Below are 24,098 nucleotides of genomic sequence, written 5' to 3'. Positions count from 1 at the left end.
GTATTTTATCAAGTATAACTTAATTTTGGACAGTTTCTATTTCAGGTGTTGGAAAAACCAGTCTAGTATTAAGATATTTGAAACAAGAGGTAAATGGAACCGTTACGCCAACAATTGGTGCATCCTACTTCCCATGTTCTATATCTATTGGTGATACCCTAGTGAAATTACAAGTAAGTAATGACAGAAATATCCGGTTCTTTTTCCACAATCATCCCTCTTCTGACTAGCGTTTCTTGGTTGTAGGTATGGGATACTGCAGGACAGGAAAGATTCAAATCAATGGCGCCCTTGTTTTATAGAAACTCAAGCGCGGCATTGTTAGTATTTGACTTAACACATTATGATAGTTTTTTAAATGTAAAAGAATGGATGTTGGAATTGAATCGCAACATCGACGATCCAGTTGTGACTTATGTTATTGGAAATAAGACGGACCTTGTCGAAGAACGACAGGTAATTGTGCCCAAATTTACTTTAATTCAATATGGTTATTATCTTCATAAGCTAATAATATAACCGTTTTGTAGGTATCAAGAGAAGAAGCTGTCAAATACAGTAATGAGGTTGGTGCAAAGTATTATGAATGTTCAGCTTTATACAATCAGGTAAGGGTTATATAACTCTTACAATTTGAACATACAATTTTAACATCGTTGTATCATTCTTTGACTGACACCTCAGCTATTTCATGGCATGTAAAAAAATTACCTTTCACATGAACGGGATGGACCCGTGAATTTGGACACTTTTCTATGGAACAACTCAATTTTAAATGAAAACTTTTCCTCAATTACAATTTTCATTCCTTGGCCGAAAAAAACACATGCAAATCATACCGATTTTAATTTTTCATGAGTTTAAATCCTGGTTTAAATAGATGTAAGAATGCAAAAATTTAGATTTTTGAAAAGCTAATGAATTCCAAAGTTCTCTAAACTTTAATTTGACATAGACCATGAATACTACCGTATTCCATAAACGGATTATCCTCGCAGTTAATGTTGACTATACAAATCTAAAGTCTGAGCACCCTCCTTACATTGACAAATGCATCGAAGATTAAATAATGTAAATATATTCTTGAAATATTCCGTCGGATGCAAAAATTTTGAAAAGTATGCTGCCTGTATAAAACCCATACATTTTTGTGACGACTGTCAAACACAGGAAATTTGACCAAAACAGCTCTCGTTACCTACACTTTTTAGCGGATGCAGTACGTTATTCATAAACAAATTGTAATGGTAAAAATATCGTGGTTTCATTTATTCTCTCTAAAAGTAATCCGATATAGATCGAGATGTTTGATTCAAAACTGAAAAACAAACGCGACGCTGATGTTTTTTATGTAGAAACGTTGAAATACAATGCCAACCTATTTTCAAACTATTTATATTCGTTTCTAATTTCATTTACAAGAAATATTTATGTGACATATTATTAATACGTTGAGATTTGAAATAAAGCTTCTTCCTCGTTTTCCATTTCAAAACTATGTTTGAAATTTAACTCATTTACATTATACACACTATAAATCTTAGACTCAATCATGCCTATTTCTTGCAGAGAGTAGAGGAGGTTTTCCATAATGTAGCACTGGAAATGATTAAACTGTATGGTGAACTTGCACTCACTAAGACTATGAATGTCTGCGATGGGATTAGTGTGGACAACTCGATAGCGGCAAATACCATTGACTATGGAACTGTGATAGTGCCAGGAAGTAGTAAAGAAAATATTGCCCATGGTGTGAAAGTAAATAATTTTTGTTGTTTTAATTAGTTAATAGTAATAAAGTATCACAAATAGTGGATTGAACATTTTTAGCGCATTTTCCAACTGTGTCTGTGTCCGTCCGTCTGTCCGAGACTACTCCTACAGTTTTCAAGATATTTAGTTCGTTCATTTTGCATTCCGTAGTCACCTGAGCCAAGGAAAATCTTTACGATTAAACTGCGCAATGTCAACTTTCCTATTTATAGAGATATTTTGTTGAAATTTTAACCATGTCTCTAGTAAAGATAAGCATATCGCATATTGTAAACATCAGATGTGCGCATGCGCCAACTGCACAACTGTCAAATTTCTTATTTACAGAGATATTTATTTTGAAATTTTAATAACAGATGCTTCTAGGAAAAATAACCGTATCGGGCACGTGAACCAAGAAAAATCTTGACAATTAGACTGCGCATGCGCATTATGTCCGATCTGTGACCTTTTGGGAACAAAAGTCTTTGCTATTTTCATAAATAATCTACAATTTTATTGGATGTGAGTAAAAGTAGTTCGTGTGCCGACATACAGAGTGTTCGGGAACGAACAGAAACAATTGACAAATGCATGTGCATCTCTTTATAATTTATTTGTATTTTGTTATTTTGTATGCAACATTTTATATTTTTTATAATTTTCCATCTTTGTTTTTGAAATTGACTTGATTTAACCTCAATGCAGAATCATGTTTGAACTTTATTTAACCTTCTTTTGTATAGATTTATTATAAAAATGGCTAACTAGGTCTTCAATCAATCAAACGTACACTCTTTTCCAACCGTCGCGAACCAGCTAGCTTTATTCTTTGTCTGCCGTATTTAAGAGAACACCATTTCCATTATAGAAGAATAAACTCCTTTCCGGTATTTATAAAAAAATGCGCTAATTACAATTAGATTAGATAACGGCAGCTGTGAAGCAAAGCGTTTGAAAACCCCTCTTTTTGCTCACTAGACACGCAATTCGCACCTCGTATTAAACAGTCCGAACAAATTTGGGTTCGTGACAAGTTGCGAGTTATTTCTTATATGTGTGCGAAGAAACGAATTACAGTAAATTCCGAGGCAAGGAAAAACTGTTTAGCAGTCTGATTCGTATCAAGGTCGTTTAATTACGAGTGATAAAATTTACGCGAAGAAACATTTTCGAGTCGGTGAAATACTGTTAAAACCAAACCCCAATTAAATAAACTGATATTAAAACTCTTCGTGAAAGAAGTTTTTTTTCGGATCGCTAACAGTAACGGCTGGTTAAAAGCTAGTTTTTTAATTGTTGGATACCGCCTTGTGCGATAAATGAAATTTTGTATACAGCGGCATACAGCATGGAATTAACAGTTCATCGGTGCATTTTACCTGCAACGAGACCTAGTTAATAAATTGTAGAGAAAACTTCCGTTTTGGAGCACGACCGAGATTACTAGTTTTAATAAAAGCTACACGAAGTAGGTACTACAGACTGCTACATGACATAGGTACATTGAGAAGTAGATTATTGTGAACAGGCACGTATCAGGCGAAACAGTCATATCAAGAACATCATACCTGTATCTCATTCAAAATGTAAATCTATTTAAATGACACTAGAGTTTAGTCTCACATTAATTAATCTTAAAAGAATCAAATATTTTACTGAATATTTTACTTTGTATAACATATCAGAATTTGAAAATATCGATTTAAATTCCATTTAAAGTTTTATCGCTTCTTTTTCTACTTACGTAGCTATAATTACTGTTTCTCTATGCATTTTAACAGTAATACCTTTTTTGAAAACAAGATATGCGCAACGTTTATTTTCATCAGTTTACTAAGGGAACGTATTTTACGATTTCTTCGATGTAATTGGTAAACAGTTGAAGATCTTGTGGTTGCGGATACTTGGCGCCAGTCTTCCACACCAAACAAAATAATATGTAAATTCCATAAATATTTTCAAATACCATAACGCCATATATTTCGCATAAGTCGGTCGCACCACATATCCACTGATTTATTGGGCGTAACGGTGATAGCTTTCAATCGTTTAGGGGTTGATATATCCGTAACACGATCTTTTAGAACGGGATACACCATCATAAGGGTAACAACTAATTACAGGCGCCAATATAGGACTTTATACTAAAATTTCACTCATCTGGATGGTGTAAGGTAACCTGCTATGTTAATTATCCGTATCCCCTTGGCCATGTTACACTTTTACTCGAACGGAAATAGGGGTAACACTTTTGGTAATAAGCGCCGTTTCTATTAAAAATGATTGGTCGTTAGTTTTTAAAGTTATATTTCTTGTAGATCATTAATATTTTGCTCCCGTTTGCTTTATGGGATCACAATATTATATAAATGGCTTTAATGAGAATGAGCTTGCTTTAAAAAGTTATAGCTTTACAGACTAATATCATATGTGTGTGTGAGTGCACTCCCCACACATTTTAGAAAACGCCCCTGGTAAAACGACCAGAAGAAAATGTAGTATTAATTGCCAATACAAGTAAGTGAGCACTTTCCAAAGTTAAATATACTGAGTGTTTATCCTTAAAATTATGATCACAGCAAATTAAATTGTATACGAAGTAGGTAATATTTCGATCTCTCGAGTGCCAAGCGAAAATTGACTGTAACAATGAATTTGTTGATATATTTTAATAGTCCATTTTCTCGGCAATAACACCTAAAATTCCTAAAGTTATATATCTAATGCATTATTGTACACAATATCGCATGATCAGTAGGTATTTAAAATAAATTTTGTATGTAACAACTTGAAAGTAAGTAGATTCATTAGTTTGACACGCTAAATTTATTTTGAAAACAGATGTTATCACTAAATATATCTCAATTATCCCTACTCCCCATTTTACAGAATCACGCCCCTGGAAATGCACCATTGGTTAAATCTAACTTCAGCTTCCCAAAAGTGTTAAGATGTGACTTTGAAGTATAGGTAAACCGAAACTCAATTTACAAACTACATCGCCAAAGAGTGACTACCTAAACAAATAGCGAAATTATCGATACACGCGCCGAAAATATTGCAAAATGAATGAGAGTTTGTGCACGGAATCCCAAGATGATAAAAAAGTGAAAAGCAACAATTTTTCGATCGAATCGATTTTGTCGAAAATTGACAGCGGTCGCGATCTCGACTACCATCACACGGAAAGTGAGTGTCAAATGTCTAGTGTGCAAAAGCTTTGTGCGACTTCCGAATCGGGTTATTCAGAAAGCAATGAAGTTGAGTTTATCGATGAAAAAGTAAACGACGCAAGTGAAAACGACTCTTCGTCGGCAAGTGAAAATCGATTGAATAAGTTTTCCAATGGTAAGACTTCTTTCTCTTTATTAGAATAGCAGTGTGACTATTATTAGTTTATTATTTAGGTATAACCATTGAATAAGTATACCTCATTACAGCACTGTCAATATATAGTCATATGGCCCATAGGGGTAGCAATTCTTTCTTTATCAAAACATTTTTATAATTTTGATCCAGTTTATAAACAGATAAGATTGCTTTGAAATCATCTCCTTGCAGAAGTGCGTTTCTTCGATAGACCAAAGAAGTAATTATTTGTAAATTGCAATTCGTTCGATGAAAATAATTTTTTAGTTAGATTTGAATGAATAGTGTATGAACCCTGGTTTCCATAGGAAACTTAAATAACTATCGAAAATGTTTGCAACATTTTTGAAAAAAGGGATAGGGAGTATATATCAAGTAAAATGTCGAGCTGAACTTTCTGCTGCACGGTCCACATCGTGCAGACAGGGCACTAATCTCAACAGAAGGCAACCACTACCAATATTGTAAAAACAAAAACTCCCAACCCTCCTCTTTACTTTAAAACCATATTCACCTCGATATCATCCTATTCGAAGTAGTCGATTCTTTTCAAAGGACCCTGTACAAAATTATAGTCGATATTATATTCACCTTTACAAATCCCATTCTGCCAAATCGAAAGATTACTCATTGCTTAACCATTAACCAATTATAGGTAAAAGTAAAAATGAGAAACATTGCACGGTCAAACTAATCCTTGTAACTATGTAAGTACCTAACTGCACTTAGTACCTACTTGAGATTACAGTGACTCAATTTAGAACAGTGGCGACAACAGGGTATCTTGTTTTTGATTGGTCATTGGTTCCGGTCGCCATATTGGCGCTAAAATGCTATACTTTGGTATAGGAGTTTCTAATTTACCGGGAAGAATAGAAATTAATACGAAAAGATGATTATGTTGCTCAATTGTGATCATACATACTCTTGAACTGGTTTAAATTCTAACATACACAACGAATATTGCTTTTTTGTACTCAATGTGTTTTGTCTTCCATTTAAAGGACTAAAGTGTCACTTTTTCTTCCGAATGCGACGCTGGATAAAAAGTTGAAATGTCAAACACAATTTAATGAGTAATGGTTACCTGTATACGTACATTTTGGTTCTTGAACCATATTTTATACTTATTATACCGTTTTCTTTATATATTTTTGAATTTGGGAAGCATCAGTCGTTTCCTTATAGCTTGTTCTCCACAGTTTCAAACTATCATTTCTGCGCCGTAGTTTTGAAGGATAATCTTTAAATGAAACTGACATTTATTATTATACGGTCAGAATTTGATATGACAAGGTATATTGATCCTACAATCAAACCATTTTTTAGCCCCAATATGGCGGATTATGATAAGTTGAGACAGAGATTGTCTATTTTTTTTTAAAATGCTAAACAATTTATTTTGTTCTTATGTACCTACTTTAGACGCAGATAAAATGCTACGTCTTTTCACACATTTCTTTTGATTTTTTATGTAATACAAAAAATATATTTTTCTAATTTTACTTCTTCAAAACGAAAACAATATAGATAAAATGTCCATAAAATATTGAAATCTACGATATGAGAATTGACATATAAACACATGCAATTAATGACGGTTGGTTTGGAGATTAGTTAGTAGGTACTAAATATTGTGATAATATTTGCTTAATTGTGCTGCTAACGTCATATCTATCAGAAACGCCCTAAAAATTCCAAAATTTAGTTATAGCATTGAATAAAAAATAGTGTTTTTATTCAATGGTTATAGTTAGTCTTTAATCTTTTTTCCGCACAGGTTACAATACAGAACGATGAAAGTAGCGATATTTTCGTTGAGCTTATCTCAATGTCCCATCTCCAGATAGGTACCTAGTTTCGCCGAGACCAAGGATTTCGTTAGAAACCCCATTGACAGGTTAGCCATCCCGAAGTAAAAATTTTTGAAAGATCAAATCAAAAAGAGTATATCCATCAACGTCGGTCCAGCTGTTAAGTCTTTCTATGAAAGTATATAAGTGTTCTATTAAAGGTTTTGGATATTTGGTTTATTTATTAGTTCTGTCACAACTTTATTGGTGAATATATGTGATTTTGGTGAAATTTTAATAGTAACACCTTTTAATAAAAGCGAATCGATCGATCATAAATATTAAACATATGCAAAACATTGCCCGCACATGCGCAGAAGTAACTCTTGTTTATGAGCCGATTTTGGTGAAACTTTAACCCTAGCACCTTTCAAAGGGAAGGTGGTGGGTCACAACAAAATGCTTTCGTGCGGAAAAGTTCAGTTTTGAAGAAACTAATTTTTCTCAATTGTATTAACTAATAAAATTAATTTCTGCAATCAAATTCCGTAAATTCCAACGGAAACGCTACATAAAATTTGAAGCAGATTGGAAATCCCATTCGAGTGCAACAAACTCAAACAGCCCCTTGGCCTTCAATATGGTCGATTATTATCACTAAAAAAGTAAACAGTTCCACACTCATTAGTCACACTTAAATTGGGATGTTTGTCTTTCTTCCGTCCCGATCCCTTCTAGGTCTCCACCGCCGCGCCGTTCCGAAATTCAGCCACCACCACCACCGGTTAGGTTACTTCGAGACCTTTCCGACGGCACCCATCTACGACGCTCCGTTCTCGAGATATCTCGGTTTAAAGATTTCGCCCCCAAATTTCAAAACGCTATATCTCGCTAATTTACCGTTCGATACCAGATTTTGGATCCTTTATTCTTCGGATTGCTCGGCGTTGGTGCAGAACTTACATAAAACAGTCAATATATGGTAATGCCGAGCGAACCGGAGGTGAGTTCGGCACAAATGACATATTTTGTCGCTTTTAATAGGAATTTGCTGACTTTTGCTTGATTTATGCTGCACTGGTCTTCGCTCGGCATTAGTGTAGGAATTACTTAGAACAGTTAATCAATTACTGACGAAACTTCACTTCACGAAAAACTGAGAGCTTTAACAAATTTTTATTTGACACTTAATTCTCTAGATAAATACATCAATCTTTTATGAAACTAAACGAAATACCCAATAAATCAAATCTGAACTGTCACCTAAAGAATTAACAAAACAAATTGTCCGTAATAATTTCAAAAAATAATCTTTTTTACAACGGAGCAAATAAACATATACCTTGGATACAGGCTAGATACGTTTAAACGTAAAGAAAACCTAGGAGCACAATATTGTACATGATCTATTAATTTCAAATTATAATTAAAGTGAGGTTTTAATTTCTTACCTATACAACTGTTCCAGTTAGATTATTTTTACTACTGAGGTGGCATAATAGCCATAGAACAACGCGGATAAAGTGAAAAACACATACGATGTCAGATATTAAAAATAATAGAAAATAATAAACTTTATTGTAACTTAAGTCTAATACTTGCAATTCTTAGGACTGCTGCCGTTACGGAAGAGGATATGGCTACTTACTGATTCCGAAATTAAAAGTATTTCCTTTAAAAAAATTGTTCGACAATTTTATTATTAATGTTACCATAAATCGACCACTCAATTTTTGAGCAAAAATGGTGGTGGAGACAACATATGCAGTTTCTTATTTTGTCTTAAATTTCAAAATTGTGATTTGAATCTATACGTAGAATTTCTAAGAAACCACCGATCCCAAAATGACAATTTGACCACCACCACAAATCCACCTTCCTGTGACATAGTCCAATAACTAATTGAGAGCGGCTCTGTATCTGTTGACATTGTCAGTAGATCCTTGAAATCACTTTCGGGCACCACTAAATATGAGAAAATTGTTGATCGAGGAAAGACTGTCATCAATCTTCAAATTGCAATTTTCATAACGGAGGTAACAATTCGTTGCACAAAATCTTTGTTTTTAAGGAGATAATGCATCCTATGATCTTCTTTATCAGTTTATCCCCGTCTCTACTAACTAGTTTTATTACTATTACTGTAACGCAAAACGGGTGTTAGATTGTCAAGATTACTTTTATGAAATGTCTTAATAATCGCATAATATATTTAGAGAAATATATAAACAAGTATAGCAAACGAGCTCCTGAGTATGGCAATTGCTTGGCATTCTGTGTATATGGCTAATTTTGAATGCCATGCAATTCGGTTCATAACTAACCTCCTTATTTTTTGGGCTACAATGCCAATTCACGAGCTCCGATCTACAAATTTGAACAAGAATCCACCTGCAAAATTTCATCGTAATCGGATTAATCTTTTTTCGAGATTGCGTACTAGCGGACAGACGTACAGACATCGCAAAATTATGAACTCGCTAATAAATACGTGGCACAGAAGAGAAAGGGCCTTTATTTTGTACTACATCAACATCTGTGTATAATGGATCTTAACATACAAATCAACAGATATTACGTTTTTAATGCAATTTCACTGCGAATGGGTTGATTGGGATCGCGATCTCTGAGCGGTATTGCTGGTTTATAAAATTTGTTGGTCGTTAACGGAGAATGTGGATGAACTTTAACGAAATACGGTTGAACAAATTTCGCATAGATCATAAGAGATCCATTGAATTCGGCCGGCAGCATAAGGAAAACCATAAACATACATTTCGTCAGCCAATATTTCGGCACAAGCGTTGTACAGAAGGGCGCGTGAATTTCAAGCAAAGTCAACGTTGCACTTATCACCCAATAGGTTAACCATTTGGCTTCGTCGTTCCTTGTTTGGGGATGTTCAATGCACTGCAGTGATGCATACGCCGGGTACGCAAATGCGATTAAATTGCAGAGAAACTGTTGGCCGACACCGTAAGCTAACCAAAGCGCCATACATGCCACCATTACCACAAAAATGTAAAGACGATCGATTCCGGATCTTTGTTCGAGAGAGGCGAGCCGTTCCGTCCAAATTTGGTCTTCGTCGTGAAGGGTTCGCTCTAACTTCTCTTTCAACTGCAAAATTCTGGCCGCCATTTGAAAGTTGGGGTTGTCTATACACGTTTCGCTATATACGAACAGTTGTACTGAAATTTTATTTGATTTACATAGACATTATTTCACTATACGTCAATACCTGAAATTTCAATTTCATTAAGCCAACTATGAATGCATTTTATTCGTGACGATTTCCTTCCCGTCTTTTTTTTTTTTTAAATTAAATCGTGTATTGTCAGATCAACATACAAGTGTTATACATGACATTTATGAAAGTAAAGGCACAAAATGACGAGAATAATGACAGGACTTATTCTAATGTCTCTGACGGATCATGCGAATTTATAAAAATTGAATGTATAACATTTAAAGGATTGGCTTAATCACTATCGTCTTCGGAAGCTATAAGATCTTGCGGCAGTTTTAATCTAACGAATAAGTTTTTTTGGCAAAGATTGCAAAACACTGCACCGTCGCACGCACTTGCATTTTTAACGAACTTCTTTGCACATTTTAACGTGAAGTCTTGAATAGATAAAACGCCTAATTCGTAGTGGAGCTGATTGTTGCGTATGTACCAAGGGGCGTTTACAGCAATTCTAGGGATTTTGTTTTGAAATCGCTGCAATTTCTGAATGTTGGTTTTGGAAGTGTTGAGCCAAATCGGACTAGCGTAGAGTATTAATGGTCGTAATAAGGTCTGGTATAGCAACGTAGTGCATTCGGGTTTGAGTGAGGACTTTCGATTTATTAACGGATAAAGCTGTCTTAGTCGATTGTTGGCTTGGGAGAGTTTTTGGTTTATATGGTAACTCCAGGTCAGACGAGTATCTAAATGAACTCCAAGATATTTGACTGCACTGTCCTTTGGGTTCCATGGTATGATAACTCCGCTTATTTCGATGTTGGGTGGGTCAATAATTCTTCTCAGAGTGAATATCTTACTTTGACATTTTGCTGGGTTGATTCTGATGTTCCAGTTATTGTACCACTTAATAATTTTGTTTACGGCATTCTGTAATTCGTGAACTGCTTCTTCCAATATTGTTCTCTGTGTAATGATGGAAGTATCGTCGGCAAATATGGCTAGGGATGCTGTTACTGTTGGTATGTCTGCTGTAAAGATATTAAAGAGAAGTGGCTCCAAGATGCTTCCTTGTGGAACGCCAGCGTGAATTGCTTTGATTTGTGATGTGTAAGAATTTACTTTAACTGCAAATGTTCGACGTTCAAGGAAGGAGAAGATTATTGTTTGCAGGTAGCTAGGAATGCTCAGATCCAGTATCTTTTTCTTCAGACCTTCGATCCAAACCTTATCAAAGGCTTGTGCTACGTCGAGAAGGACCATTGTGGTGTAACACTTATTTTCAAATCCAGTTGAGATAATTTCGCTGACGCGTTGGAGCTGGTGACATGTTGAGTGCCCTCTCCTAAAACCAAATTGAGAAGGTGGCAGGGTCTTCCCGTCAAATAGAAAGCATACGATTGATTTTTAAGTAAATGCCGAGATATCGAGCTCCTAATACATTATTTATTGGCCAATTAAATTCCTTGCAGTATGTAACAATTGCGTCAATAATTGTATGCAAGGACTTTATTCAGTGAATTTATTAAGAGCCCTTAAATGTTACTAGAACATTTTGGACAACGTTTCCATCATTCATATCTGTGATTTACCCACAAATAACTTGCACTTGACCTTTGATAGGAGTTACAGACTGAGAGACAACGCACAGCCAAAGCCATGAGAAAGTGAAATTTGGTATGTAGGTTCCTTTGACATTGTAAGGGAGGTCTAAGAACCTCGGTGAAAGAGCAGAAAATCACAGTGCGGAATTACAAAACTAAGGCCATACTTAGTAATAAAATTGCTTATTCCAACGCGAAACAAAAACATGGGGTCTAATCGACTTACAATGACATTCACGGAGTACAATCAACCCTTAAAGTATTAGAAAATTCATAGCAAAGGCGTGCACCAGAAGAGAGCATTCATACTTAGTAATAAAATTGCTTACTCTAACGCATAACAAAAATTTGGGGTCTAATCGACTTGATGGCATTCACGGGGTGCAATCAGCCCTTAAAGTATTAAAAAATTCATAGCAAAGAAGTGTATCAAAAGATCACATTCATACTTAGTAATAAAATTGCTTACTCCAACGCGAAACAAAAAGTTGGAGTCTAATCGACTTGCAATGGCATTCACGGGGTGCAATTAACCCTTAAAGTATTAAAAAATTCATAGCAAAGAATTGCATCAGAAGATCACATTGATACTTAGTAATAAAATTGCTTACTCCAACACGAAACAAAAAGTTGGGGTCTAATCGACTTGCAATTGGATTCACGGGGTGCAATTAACCCTTAAAGTATAAAAAAATTTATAACAAAGGCGTGAATCAGAAGAGCGCATTCACACTTAGTACTAAAAGTTGCTTACTCCAACGCAAAACAAAAAGGTGGGGTCTAATCGACTTGCAATTGGATTCACGGGGTGCAATTAACCCTTAAAGTATAAAAAAATTTATAACAAAGGCGTGAATCAGAAGAGCGCATTCACACTTAGTACTAAAAGTTGCTTACCCCAACGCAAAACAAAAAGGTGGGGTCTAATAGGCTTCCAATGGGATTCACAAGTTGTAATCAACCCTTAAAGTGTTAACAAATTTATAGCAAAGGTGGGAAACAGAAGAGAACATTCAAACTTAGTAATAAAGTTGCTTACTCCAACTCAAAACAAAAATTTGGGGTCTAATCGACTTGCAATGGCATTCACGGGGTGCAATCAGCCCTTAAAGTATTAATAAATTCATAGCAAAGAAGTGTATCAATAGATCACATTCATACTTAGTAATAAAATTGCTTACCCCAACGCGAAACAAAAAGTTGGGGTCTAATCGACTTACAATAGGATTCACGGGGTGCAATCAACCCCTAAAGTATAAAAAAATTCATAACAAAGGCGTGAATCAGAAGAGCGCATTCACACTTAGTACTAAAAGTTGCTTACCCCAACGCAAAACAAAAAGGTGGGGTCTAATAGGCTTCCAATGGGATTCACAAGTTGTAATCAACCCTTAAAGTGTTAAAAAATTTATAACAAAGGCGTGAATCAGAAGATCGCATTCACACTTAGTAGTAAAAGTTGCTTACTCCAACGCGAAACAAAAAGTTGGAGTCTAATCGACTTGCAATGGCATTCACGGGGTGCAATTAACCCTTAAAGTATTAAAAAATTCATAGCAAAGAAGTGCATCAGAAGAGCACATTGATACTTAGTAATAAAATTGCTTACTCCAACACGAAACAAAAAGTTGGGGTCTAATCGACTTGCAATTGGATTCACGGGGTGCAATTAACCCTTAAAGTATAAAAAAATTTATAACAAAGGGTAACTTTACGTCTATTAGAATAGTCCACATATACAGGGTGGTTATTAAAGATGGAACGGAAGCTCTCACTCTCAAACCGTTTGGGATATAGACATGAAAATTAAAACGCTTGCATTTGAAATTATTTCACACATTTTGAGGTCACAACGAATGTTTTTTTATACAGGGTGTTTGTGTGCGATCGCCATCTTGAATTTTTTTTAATGGTAACGTAGGTCATGTGATACCTACGTCATTAGAAAGCTTATTTTTTTTCTCATTTTTACTACCTTAATCATTTATGATGTTAAATTAGAAAATAATGCGAACAAATTAAAAAAAAAACTTTGCCGTACGTTTGGCACTTTAAATTTTGATACCATTAAATTAAATTTTGTGAAATATGGACCATTCAACAGAGTTTTTTCTCCGTTATTTTCTAATTTAACACTATTCATGGTTAAGGTAGTAAGAAAGAGAAAAAAATAAGCTTACTAATGACGTATACATGACCTATGTTGTTATTTAAAAAATTCAAGATGGCTGTCGCACTAAACACTCTGTATAAAAAAAAACATTCTTTTTTACCTCAGTATATGTGAAATAATTTCAAATGGAAGCTTTTTAATTTTAATTTCTATATCTCAAACGGTTTGAGAGTGAGAGCTTCCGTTCCATCTTTAATAACCACCCTGTATATGTGGACTATTCTAATAGACGTAAAGTTACCCTGTCATTGGTTTATTATTTATTTATTTATTTATCTATCCAATCGTATTGACATTGAAAGAGACCCAGTATCATCTATTGTTGAGGTCAACATTTTCTTTATTACCCTCTTTAGAGTTTTTCGGTAGGATTTTTGAGCCAAAATTTTGATTAAGGCCTATTTCTTCCATTTCTCAATAACTTTATTCTCATCGATACCATTGTTGATCAAATCATTGTCAAGGCCCTTATTTGCCAAATAAATGTATCTATCGACAGATGGAAAGATCGGCCCTTATTACGGTAAACTTTTGTATTTGGAATTTGCATTGATTGCACCCTATGAATCCCATTGCAAGTTCTTGAAACCCCAACTTGTTGGTTCCCGTTGGGGCAAGCAATTTTATTACTAAGTATGAATGTGAACTACCCTTCGTTTTGTAATTCCGCACGCCTATTGTCATTCTGGTATGCTCGGAGCTTTCAGAGCATATATGTTTTAGAGGCTGTGATTTTCTGCTCTTTTCATGGAGGTGTAGGTACTAAGAGAAGACTTCCCAAAACTCCTACAGGAATTTTGCGTTTTACAGTCGAAACTACGGAAGGTGAAGTTCATGGCTTCTGGTGTACTCCGAAATTTCCACGAAAACGGCCGGAAAAACTGAAGATAATGTTTATGCACGTACGAAGTCGCATCATGCAAAAGGTAGTATATTATATGCACTCGAGTTCAAGTCAGTATATCAGAACGAAATTTTGGCCGAACTTTTATTGGATAACTTTCAAAAATGTAACCAATTAGTAGTGCTATTTGCAGCCTATATTTATGTAAAGACACAAAACCTCGTTTGGCACCGTTTGGACACGTTGAAAAATACGGTAATTTATATCGGGTGACAATTTTACAGCTTTATAGTTTTAGAAAATCAGTATATAATTGTTTAATTTAGAATCGTTTTACGACTTCAAAGTGGATTAAGCCTTTTGATATAGGATATATCTATAAACACACTTGAATGGAAACGAATTATTGCTTTATCAACGACGCCGTCATGTAATTTAGGTAATATACTCCCCTAATTATAACAACAAATTATTGCATCAGATTTGTAATGTGGGTGTCGCGATTTTAGATGGTGTAAATTAAATATACTTAAATTAAATGTATAAACGTATTAAAATAACTTCAAAATTATTATAGCTGTTAAATTTCTAATTTCTGTTCACTTTCAACTCTTTTAAAAACGCTTTTAAGTGAAGGTTGCCGAATCTCCACTAGGCTGCAGTAGATTTCATAATAGGTATATAATAATAAATATCTTTTTCAGGGCTGTCACTATTAGCTACACGATCTGAATCTTGTACTCCAATGAGATTTTCAAATAAGCCCATATTTTTAGAACAACAGCGTCTATCTAATTGTAGATTATTAATGTCTTTGGCATATGCGGTGTACAAACATGCTAAAGGCGTTACCAAAAGTTTGCCCTTTCAATCTAATTTAAAAGGATTGGTTGTGCTCAGCATAAATAAGGATGAACAACAAATTAGAAGCAAATATTCAATTATAAACGGTTTAGTCAATAAGGCGGGTTCATTTTTAAGACACAGAGTGACAAATTTTATACTAATGCAAAAACATATTACCAATTGCTATAAGAATCTTCACAAAGCATCCAAGAATTCCTTGGTAGTATTTATGGAGGTGTCTGAAAATTATTACCGTGAATGAAAATCAAAGAATTGTACCAGTAACAAAGATACTTGGCAACAGTGGTCGATTAAGCATTGTATACAGGGTCATTCTTGACGAGCGTCAGTTAGAAAGATATGGAAAACCTTTGAAAATGAAGATAAACTGATAAGTTTTTTAAGGAATTTGGTACATGATGAATTGAACTAAAATATTTTCAAGATGGCGCCACTTCCGGAAATACCGGAGGTAGCCATGAACTTTGTTATTTTAAATAGGAACCCTCTATTTTTTCTACATTTTCGGTTTCTACGTCGACTAGTTTACCCTTTGCTCCAAGGGCTTCGCCGATATTCAAGTTTTTATGTCAAACATTGAATTTGCAGGGGTAATTTTAAAAATTTATTATTCGAAAACGGTGAGAGATATTGCAACACAGTTTTCACTGATTTATTAAAGAAAGATCGAATTTTCTTATGGTATGCGTAACAGTCTAAAAAAGTGAGACTACAACACTTTTTCGATCTTTGTTTAATAAATCAGTGAAAACTGTTTTGCAATATCTCTCACCGTTTGCGAATAATAAATTTTTAAAATTACCCCTGCAAAATCAATTTTGGACATAAAAACTTGAATATCGGCGAAGCCCTTGGAGCAAAGGGTAACTATCGGGTATCGTTGTACTCAAAATTCGACGAAGGATCTGAAAATGTAGAAAAAATAGGGGGTCCCTATTTAAAATAACAAAGTTGATGGCTACTTCCGGTATTTCCGAAAGTGACGCCATCTTGAAAATATTTTAGTTCGATTCATCATATGCCAAAACCCTTAAAGAACAGATCAGTTTATCTTCATTTTCAAAGGTTTTCCATATCTTTCTAACTGACGCTCGTCAAGAATGACCCTGTATACTGTAGGTTAAACTAAAACACAACAATGTTGTACTACTTGTGACCGTTGAACTTGCAAAAGTAAATGTGAAACTTAATTATTGGAGTTGGTTTAAGGGTAACCTAAAAGAAGATAAACAAACTCTTAGATTTAACCTTTTTCGCAGATACGGGCTGGTTTCATTTGGGGTACAACCCCATGATTTTAAGTTATTGAAAGGTTAAAAAAACTACATCCTCCCATCGTGATATGTGATATGCTCTATTGGTAGTTTGATTAAAATGTGCGAAAGAGTTATTTATGAACTAATTTGGGTAGGAAAAAATATCAAACTATTGCTGTTGGGCGCCAAATAAATAATGCTATGTGCTCATTTAGAACAGATTTGTACGATCCGAGAGGTCCTGAATATTACATCTAAAGTACCTACCTAATTGTAGGGATATGGATATGGATCCTGCTAGAAACCAATTTCGAAAAAAAATTCAAAGGGCTGTAACTTTTGAACTAGTAGCCCAATCTTGGAACTGTTTGAAATTATGGATTCTACAGCCACATTCTATAAGAAAAATTTTTTTCCGGGTCGATCTGAGACAATTTTTTCTTCGGGCCTCAAAAGGCAGTGTACAACTTTCCTTTTTTACCAAAAATCGACTGCACCAAAATTTCTCGGGAAAACACTTTTTCTTATTAATTTTGGTGCGTAGAATCCAAAACAATTCGTACTTTTTCGATCAGACTTTTCAATCAAAAGTTATAGACTAGAAACCAGGATATGGATAAAGTAACACCTACTTGGGAAGAGGTTCTGGGATTCTTTATATCACATCGCAGTACAGAAGTAATATTGGTCTAAAATGGTAGGGTAGTCGGTATTTTTCAAACCGAGTAATTTATTTTATGTGGTAATATATAAACTCATGTTTAGACAGACGTGTCATGTAGCAGCAATTAGTCGCTAGGAAATCCTTCTTCAAATAATTTACAAGCGACAATTCTTTCATGAATTAAAGAGAATGTGGCGTTTTAAATAGTTCAACAAGAACAACATAATGTAAATTATTACTTACTGCGATACTATAACTAGAGCTAAAAATATAACAGTTTTTTGTTTGTACATATCACCATAAAATGTACCTTATTGGCCATTTTACGGTCGAATGAAACCCGTTTAGCTTTTATTTATAAAATGAGCTTTAATCACTAACGAAAGAAATTTGTGTAAATTGTTTTTGTATTTCCTATACCTACGTGTACGGATATGGGTACATACGAGTAGGTATATAAAATCGAAATCTATCTATTTTTAAGTTTCTCAAAATCAAGTAAAGTGTGGGTTTAAGGGAAGATTAGGGGCTATGTGAACCCGATGAAATTTGGACATTGTTTCTTAAACAATTAGAAGATAGTAGTTGTTATAAATTTACATAATATTTATTAACAGCTACAAGCTTTCAGGCCCTTTGGAAAATGACAAACATTACCGCAATTCACAAATGAAGTCCTGAAAATGCATTAAAAACTATAGAACCTGCTTAGCATGGATTTGTTCTTGCCCGATCCAATTACTAATTTTTAGCTCATTTCCACAAAAATCTAAAAATCCGTCCGTCTAAGCGTCTCTACGGTTGTGTCGCTGCTAGATCTTATTTTTTTCGTTATTTCGTTTGTTATGGTGTCAATGTTTGCACCAAAGAAGGAATTTTATCTGCGTTTATTACTAAAAAAAAGTTATAGTAACAAATCAAATTTTTTTCATGTACCATGAAATGATGTGTCAAAGAATAGATACCACACGCGCAGTGCTAAATTTCTTATTTGTACATTTGTAGGTACAAAATTTTAACAGAAGTTGCATCTTATGAACGGAAAATTCATACTCGTATCAAAAAAATGGATTGCTTATGCGCATTTCCTACTTGGGTGCCACTGCTCCGAAATTTTAACTGAAGATACTTCTTAGAAACCGAAATGATAACACATGTTAAGGAATGGATCGCAGTTGGGAAGAATTATCTTTTTTCTACGAAAATTTTAATCGTTTGTGTACCAAATTTGGTTCCAATCGGTTCAGGCGTTTATCCCGAAATGAGAGTACAGACGGACCGACAGACCGGCAAACCAACATCACCGAGATTTTGTTTGATTCGGATTCCTGGTGCTTCAAAACGTGTATTTCGGTCAAAAACAGTGGGGGGTCATTACTTACTAACGAACGGGTGGTAAAAATAGATTGCAGATGCGAAAATTCAACCTTTTATGTGTGAACCAATTTTTTTGCAATTTTAACAGAAGAAGCTTCTTATAAAATAAAATTGAAAACGCATGTCAGAAAATGTTTGCGCGTACGCAGAGGCGAGGTCTTAGCCTATTTCCACAAAACTGAAAAGTATGCTATTGTGGTCACTTTGTGGGGCCGTCCGTGGATCCTTCCATCCTTCCATTTGGGTCGTTATGGTGTCGAGGAAGAATTTTTTTCCGTTTCTCACAAAGACAATTATTTTTATTATTATCATAATTTTAAACTCTTGTCATGTACCTATAAGGTGCTTATAACTTGTATACGTTTGTTGCTGTTTGATTTTTGATTAGAAAAAGCTTCAGCACTACACTTGCTCTACTTTAGCGATCATTTTGGATCCAAGAAACCCAACATTTGTTTAAAAATAGATTGCGCATGCGCAGACCCAACTTTCTTATTATTTTATGAGTGCTTTCTCTCAAATTTTAAGGGAAAGTGCTTCTTAAGAAATCCTCCTGAAATTTCAGCGAAATATACTCTTATAAAAGAAAATTGGAAACATTCGGCAAAATATAGATTTGTGCAAGCGCAGGTATAGTCGTATTTGTGAACTACTTTTGTTTTTAAATTTCAACTGAAAAAATTTGAACAATAAATTGAACACACATAACCAACAATTTATTCCTCAATTGTCTTATTGTGAGGTGACTTTTGATTCTTATAATAATAAACTCAACGCTCATATTTGTTAATTTGGAAATGCGCTTTTTGTAAATCGTTTGCGATTACTTTTTTTAACTTGCTTACTGATTTTTCGAAAGCGTCTGACGTTGGCCATTATGATTTATTGCTCAAAAAACTTAAAGAATTAGTCGCTTCTTAATCTCTGTGACTTCGAAGCTATCTTGAATCCAGGAAATGTCATGCCCGTTTCCTGAATTATTGATTCTCTTAGTTGCCTGCCTACATCAGGGGTTCCACAGGGCTCTAAGCGTGTGCCCCTATTTTTCTTTGCAGAAGGGTTTCGAGACACTCAGTAATTATAATATGTATTTAAAGAAAATCCTACACAAATGGATCCAAAATTATCATGCCCACGAACAGGCAGACAGCAATACAGAATTTTTGCCGATCTTGATTATCGATAATAGGTAAATTATTCTTAAATATCAAAAAATTCAACTTCTTGAATCATTTTCCACTATGAGAGACCTTGGTGTAGTTCTTAATAGTAATTTCACATTTGTAAATCATATTGATTATTTAGTAAGCCAGTCTTTGAAAATGATTGGGTTTATAAAACAAATACTAGGCATTTTAGAAGTATTAAGGGTATCATTATATTATATTGGTGCTTTTGTAAGATCTAAGTTTAAATATTGTTTTACCATCAACATAAATAAGATGCAAAAGATACAAAATCGTTTTCTTAGGTGATGTTGCGCTATGTGCAATGGCTTGCGGTCAAATCAATTGAAATTTAGAATTTGCATGATCTCTCCTCCAGCATTCGCTACACAGCAAAATCCTAATAATGACTCCAAATTTATAACTTAGGAGACTCAGTGTCAGTAGCCCCGGTCAACTTCCGAAAATTGCAAATAATCAATTATATAAATTTTGTTCAACACCTGAGATAAATTTTGAGCAGAAATAGAAAAATCTGAACGTGAAAACTCTACCTGGGTCGTGCAATGGATTCAAATACACACAATTAATTGAGTGACAATGCCAAACAAATTTATTCCGAAACACATACGCAGAAACTCATCACGAAAAACCTGAAATAAAGAGTTGTCGGTCAAAATCTGCAACGAACAACACTAAACGTAACGTAACTTCAAAATCTAATTTACAATACACAGATACCTAAATATCTCCGTATAACAAAACTAATCTGAAGAATTGAAACGTAATTAAACTAACATGAATGTTTTCTTCGCAACGACAGAAAGTAACGTAGATAAAATCGGAGTATTATTCGTAAGGACCAAGGGTAATGTAGGTACGTAAAATCAGAAGTATCGAAGAAATTTACAACAGCAATAATACTTGCAGTTACAAATCAGGAACAGTAATTCTAATCTTTAGACTTGGCGGTCCCATTGTAAAAATGCGATGTCATCCAATTTCTATGCATTTCTCAAAGTTACAAATGTAGGTTGCAGTATTCAATAACGAAGTAGCACGAAGAAAAGAGTAAACCAGAAAATAAAAGCTTAAAACAATATTGCGCAACGTCACAACGCATACCCAAAGGGCTTTAGACTTGTAGGAAAAATATCGTGAGTGAGGCGTAGAAACTGAGAAAGCAAATAACAAGAGAAAAAATTGACGAAAATTATCAAGCGGTCATTAAATCTCTTATTAAATGTAATTACGAAATTTGTCACAGCAATTATGGCAGCGTTTTCTTCTTCCTTATTCGCTCCATGATGATTCCACCAAGCTGCATATTAACCGCCATTAAAATTATCATTTCATTAGACAGACTATTCCAAAAATTGTCCCCTGCTTCCCAATCTTTCTGTTTCAGAATTATCTGCAAATTATTATCTACCATTTGATCTCTTTTATAAAAGGCTGTTCATGGCATCAAATCAGGGGATCTTTGATAACCTTAATAACTATTAGTTCATTAAAGAAACCAGCCTAGGGCTTTATTTCCTTTACCTATTCTACTGTGGACTCCTAAAATATTATTGATACCCATACTGAAAACAATGACAACCGAAAAGAAATGGCAAATATGCCCAAATCTCTACCTCATTCCCCTATGCACTTAAAAAGAATCTGGACTGCCTTACATCTATCTATACCAATTTTAAACTTTAATTGAAAATAATTAGTGGTGCAAAATGTCATGTGCGGGATTAGTGCGGACACCGGGTTTATTTTTAAAAGGAATGTTGATGACAGCTAAACTCTTTACAAAAGCTTAAAGAAGCAAAGTATTGCAAATAGGATTTAAATAACGACGGAAGCAGAAGGGAAGAGCGGGTTTCTTAGTAATTAGACATCGTTTAGAGTCATTTTGTCTCCTCAAACACACCCTGTCAATTAGACGTTGATATATGTGCATACGTACATGTGTACGTCATTTATATATCCAAAGGATGTGAAACTAAATGTTGGTAAAGTAGCTCTGCTATGCTAAACATTTTCAAATTTGTCAAGAAGATATTTTTATAGAATACATTAATTACTTAATATACAGAAAGTAAGTGCTTCCTTTCGTTATTAAAGGAACAGTGACAAATATTATTCATGCTGAGAAGGGTGCAACAATGATTTAAATGCGTTTATCCTGGCGGTTAAATGCGAGTATCGCTTCTTTGCTTATACACTAGCAGTAAACGTGCTCCAACAGTTTGTAATTTATTCCAAACCGTGATTGCAAATTTAAGGGACACTGAGTATGTTATGAGTTACCGGAACGTAATGGACGTCGCAAGCTTTCTACAGTTCTAAGTACTGGGTGATGATTGAAGTTCTTCCAAACGAATAAATCAAAACGCGTTCAGATTATATTAGGAGGAAGTAAGACATCTAAACATGGCAAAAAAGAACAGCCTCTGAAATTGGATCAATGTTTATATAGTATGAGGATTTGTATTAAAACCTATAACTCTTGGGAACATTGGCAATAATTTGTCCAAATAGTTAGACAATGGAGGATAATTGTTTACACCTACACCTTACACCTACTCCATCGAGGCGAAAGACGTCATCTATTAATATCTAAAAGGAACGCATCAAGATTTAAACGATGTATATAATCAATAACAAATATTTGTACATCATATTGGCCATTAAAGCTTCTAATATTGGGATAATTAACGCCTTTCCGCTAAGTATGTCTTAAATTATGACATTAATAAATATAGAGGTTCTTTTACAAAAACATTCTACAGAGTTTAAGGTTTGAAAATTTTACACTAAACAGTTGTTTTTAATTTGCCGTGACGAAATTTATGTCTTAAGTGTCGGGTGAGAAGTGCAGACACGTTAAGAAGAGACGCTAATTTGCGCCACGGATAAAATTAGATTTTAAACGGCTAACGATCTAAACGGTGGTGAAAAATGATACAAAAAACTTACGCCGCTATCTTCCAGCAATATATTAGTTTCTAATTGCCATGCCACTTAAAATGTGTCATATTATAAAGGAGATTCCGGTAAACGTCTATTAGTGGCCAACTTTAAATATAAGCGGACGTTTCAGAAGATTGTTACCGATTTATAAAATTATTAATATTTATAATGCTCTACTTTATGCCAGTAAATTACCTATTAGATGCATGTGGTCGATATGGGTCTCATGAATTTAAACTTATTGAATGGTCCATCTCTATTCCTTTTCTGTTTTTAGAATTATTTTCCTGCTTCTAATCGTTCAGAGCTTTGGCTAAAAACTGGCTTTAACTTATTAATGTGATTTTCTTTTCAGATATCGCATATTTCGACTGCCGTTCGGATGATGATCGCAAGAAGAGGCCACGAACTGCATTCACTGCGTCACAAATAAAGTCACTAGAAGCAGAATTTGAGAAAAACAAGTACCTCTCGGTGGCAAAAAGGAATCAACTTTCAAAAACACTCAAACTTACAGAAACCCAAATTAAAATATGGTTTCAAAACAGGCGAACGAAATGGAAACGAAAGTACACGAACGACGTGGAGCTTTTAGCGCAGCAGTACTACAACTCGATGGGTTTCTTCGTTCCACGACCCATTTTCCTTGGTGATCGACTGTGGTGAGTGGCAAAACGTCGGTAAAAGTAGGTAATCAATGTTACAATCAGGTTTTTCAACTGTCAAAATCAGACAACGATGAGCAACTTAAACCACTTTGTACAACCATCAACGAGCATTGTTCCACTACCTCAAACGGCACTTCCACATGTCAGTCCACAAGTTTCGCAGTCCTGCAGTCAACATTACGTCAGCTTTCAAGACCCTATGCCTGAAACGCCGGCTATACTGCAGCTTCAAAATTTTGGAAGGCATTTTGATAATTCGTAGTTGCGTGCTCGTTGGTAATTTATATTTCAATATTTTTTATACTTAAATCCGTACTTTATGCATTTACATATCAAAGAAAATACAAATGTTAGAGCGTTGTTGTTTTATTGGTGTGTCTGTGTAATTGTAGGAACGTTCTCTGATTC

At 34.6% G+C, this 24,098-nt stretch overlaps 2 protein-coding genes and 1 pseudogene across 3 annotated transcripts; 2 read left to right on the top strand and 1 right to left on the bottom strand.

Annotated features, from left to right (window-relative positions):
* Positions 1–45: 45 nt before the first annotated feature.
* Positions 46–1,825, top strand: LOC116159086 (ras-related protein RABF2b-like; the record flags this gene model as incomplete). Its single annotated transcript, XM_031471988.1, is given in 4 exon segments — positions 46–173; positions 247–456; positions 531–608; positions 1,570–1,825. Coding segments are annotated over 4 exon segments (632 nt in total), but the record flags the coding sequence as incomplete, so codon positions are not given.
* Positions 1,826–4,456: 2,631 nt separating this feature from the next.
* On the top strand, positions 4,457–24,050 carry LOC116159084 (homeobox protein koza). Of its 2 annotated transcripts, none has more exons than XM_031471986.1 (3): positions 4,457–5,103; positions 23,378–23,681; positions 23,733–24,050. In XM_031471986.1, exons 1-3 carry the CDS (start codon positions 4,821–4,823, stop codon positions 23,950–23,952), a joined length of 807 nt encoding a protein of 268 aa, XP_031327846.1. In that variant the 5' UTR covers positions 4,457–4,820; the 3' UTR covers positions 23,953–24,050. The 2 variants fall into 2 exon arrangements, with proteins under 2 accessions (XP_031327846.1, XP_031327845.1); XM_031471985.1 differs by having other exon boundaries at positions 4,472–5,103; positions 23,378–23,684.
* LOC116159085 lies at positions 9,415–10,194 on the bottom strand (annotated as a pseudogene).
* Positions 24,051–24,098: the final 48 nt, after the last annotated feature.

The sequence above is a fragment of the Photinus pyralis genome, unplaced genomic scaffold (assembly GCF_008802855.1).
Source record: "Photinus pyralis isolate 1611_PpyrPB1 unplaced genomic scaffold, Ppyr1.3 Ppyr1.4_LG1, whole genome shotgun sequence".
Taxonomy (NCBI): Eukaryota; Metazoa; Arthropoda; class Insecta; order Coleoptera; family Lampyridae; genus Photinus; species Photinus pyralis.
This window is presented reverse-complemented; position numbering and strand designations above follow the sequence as displayed.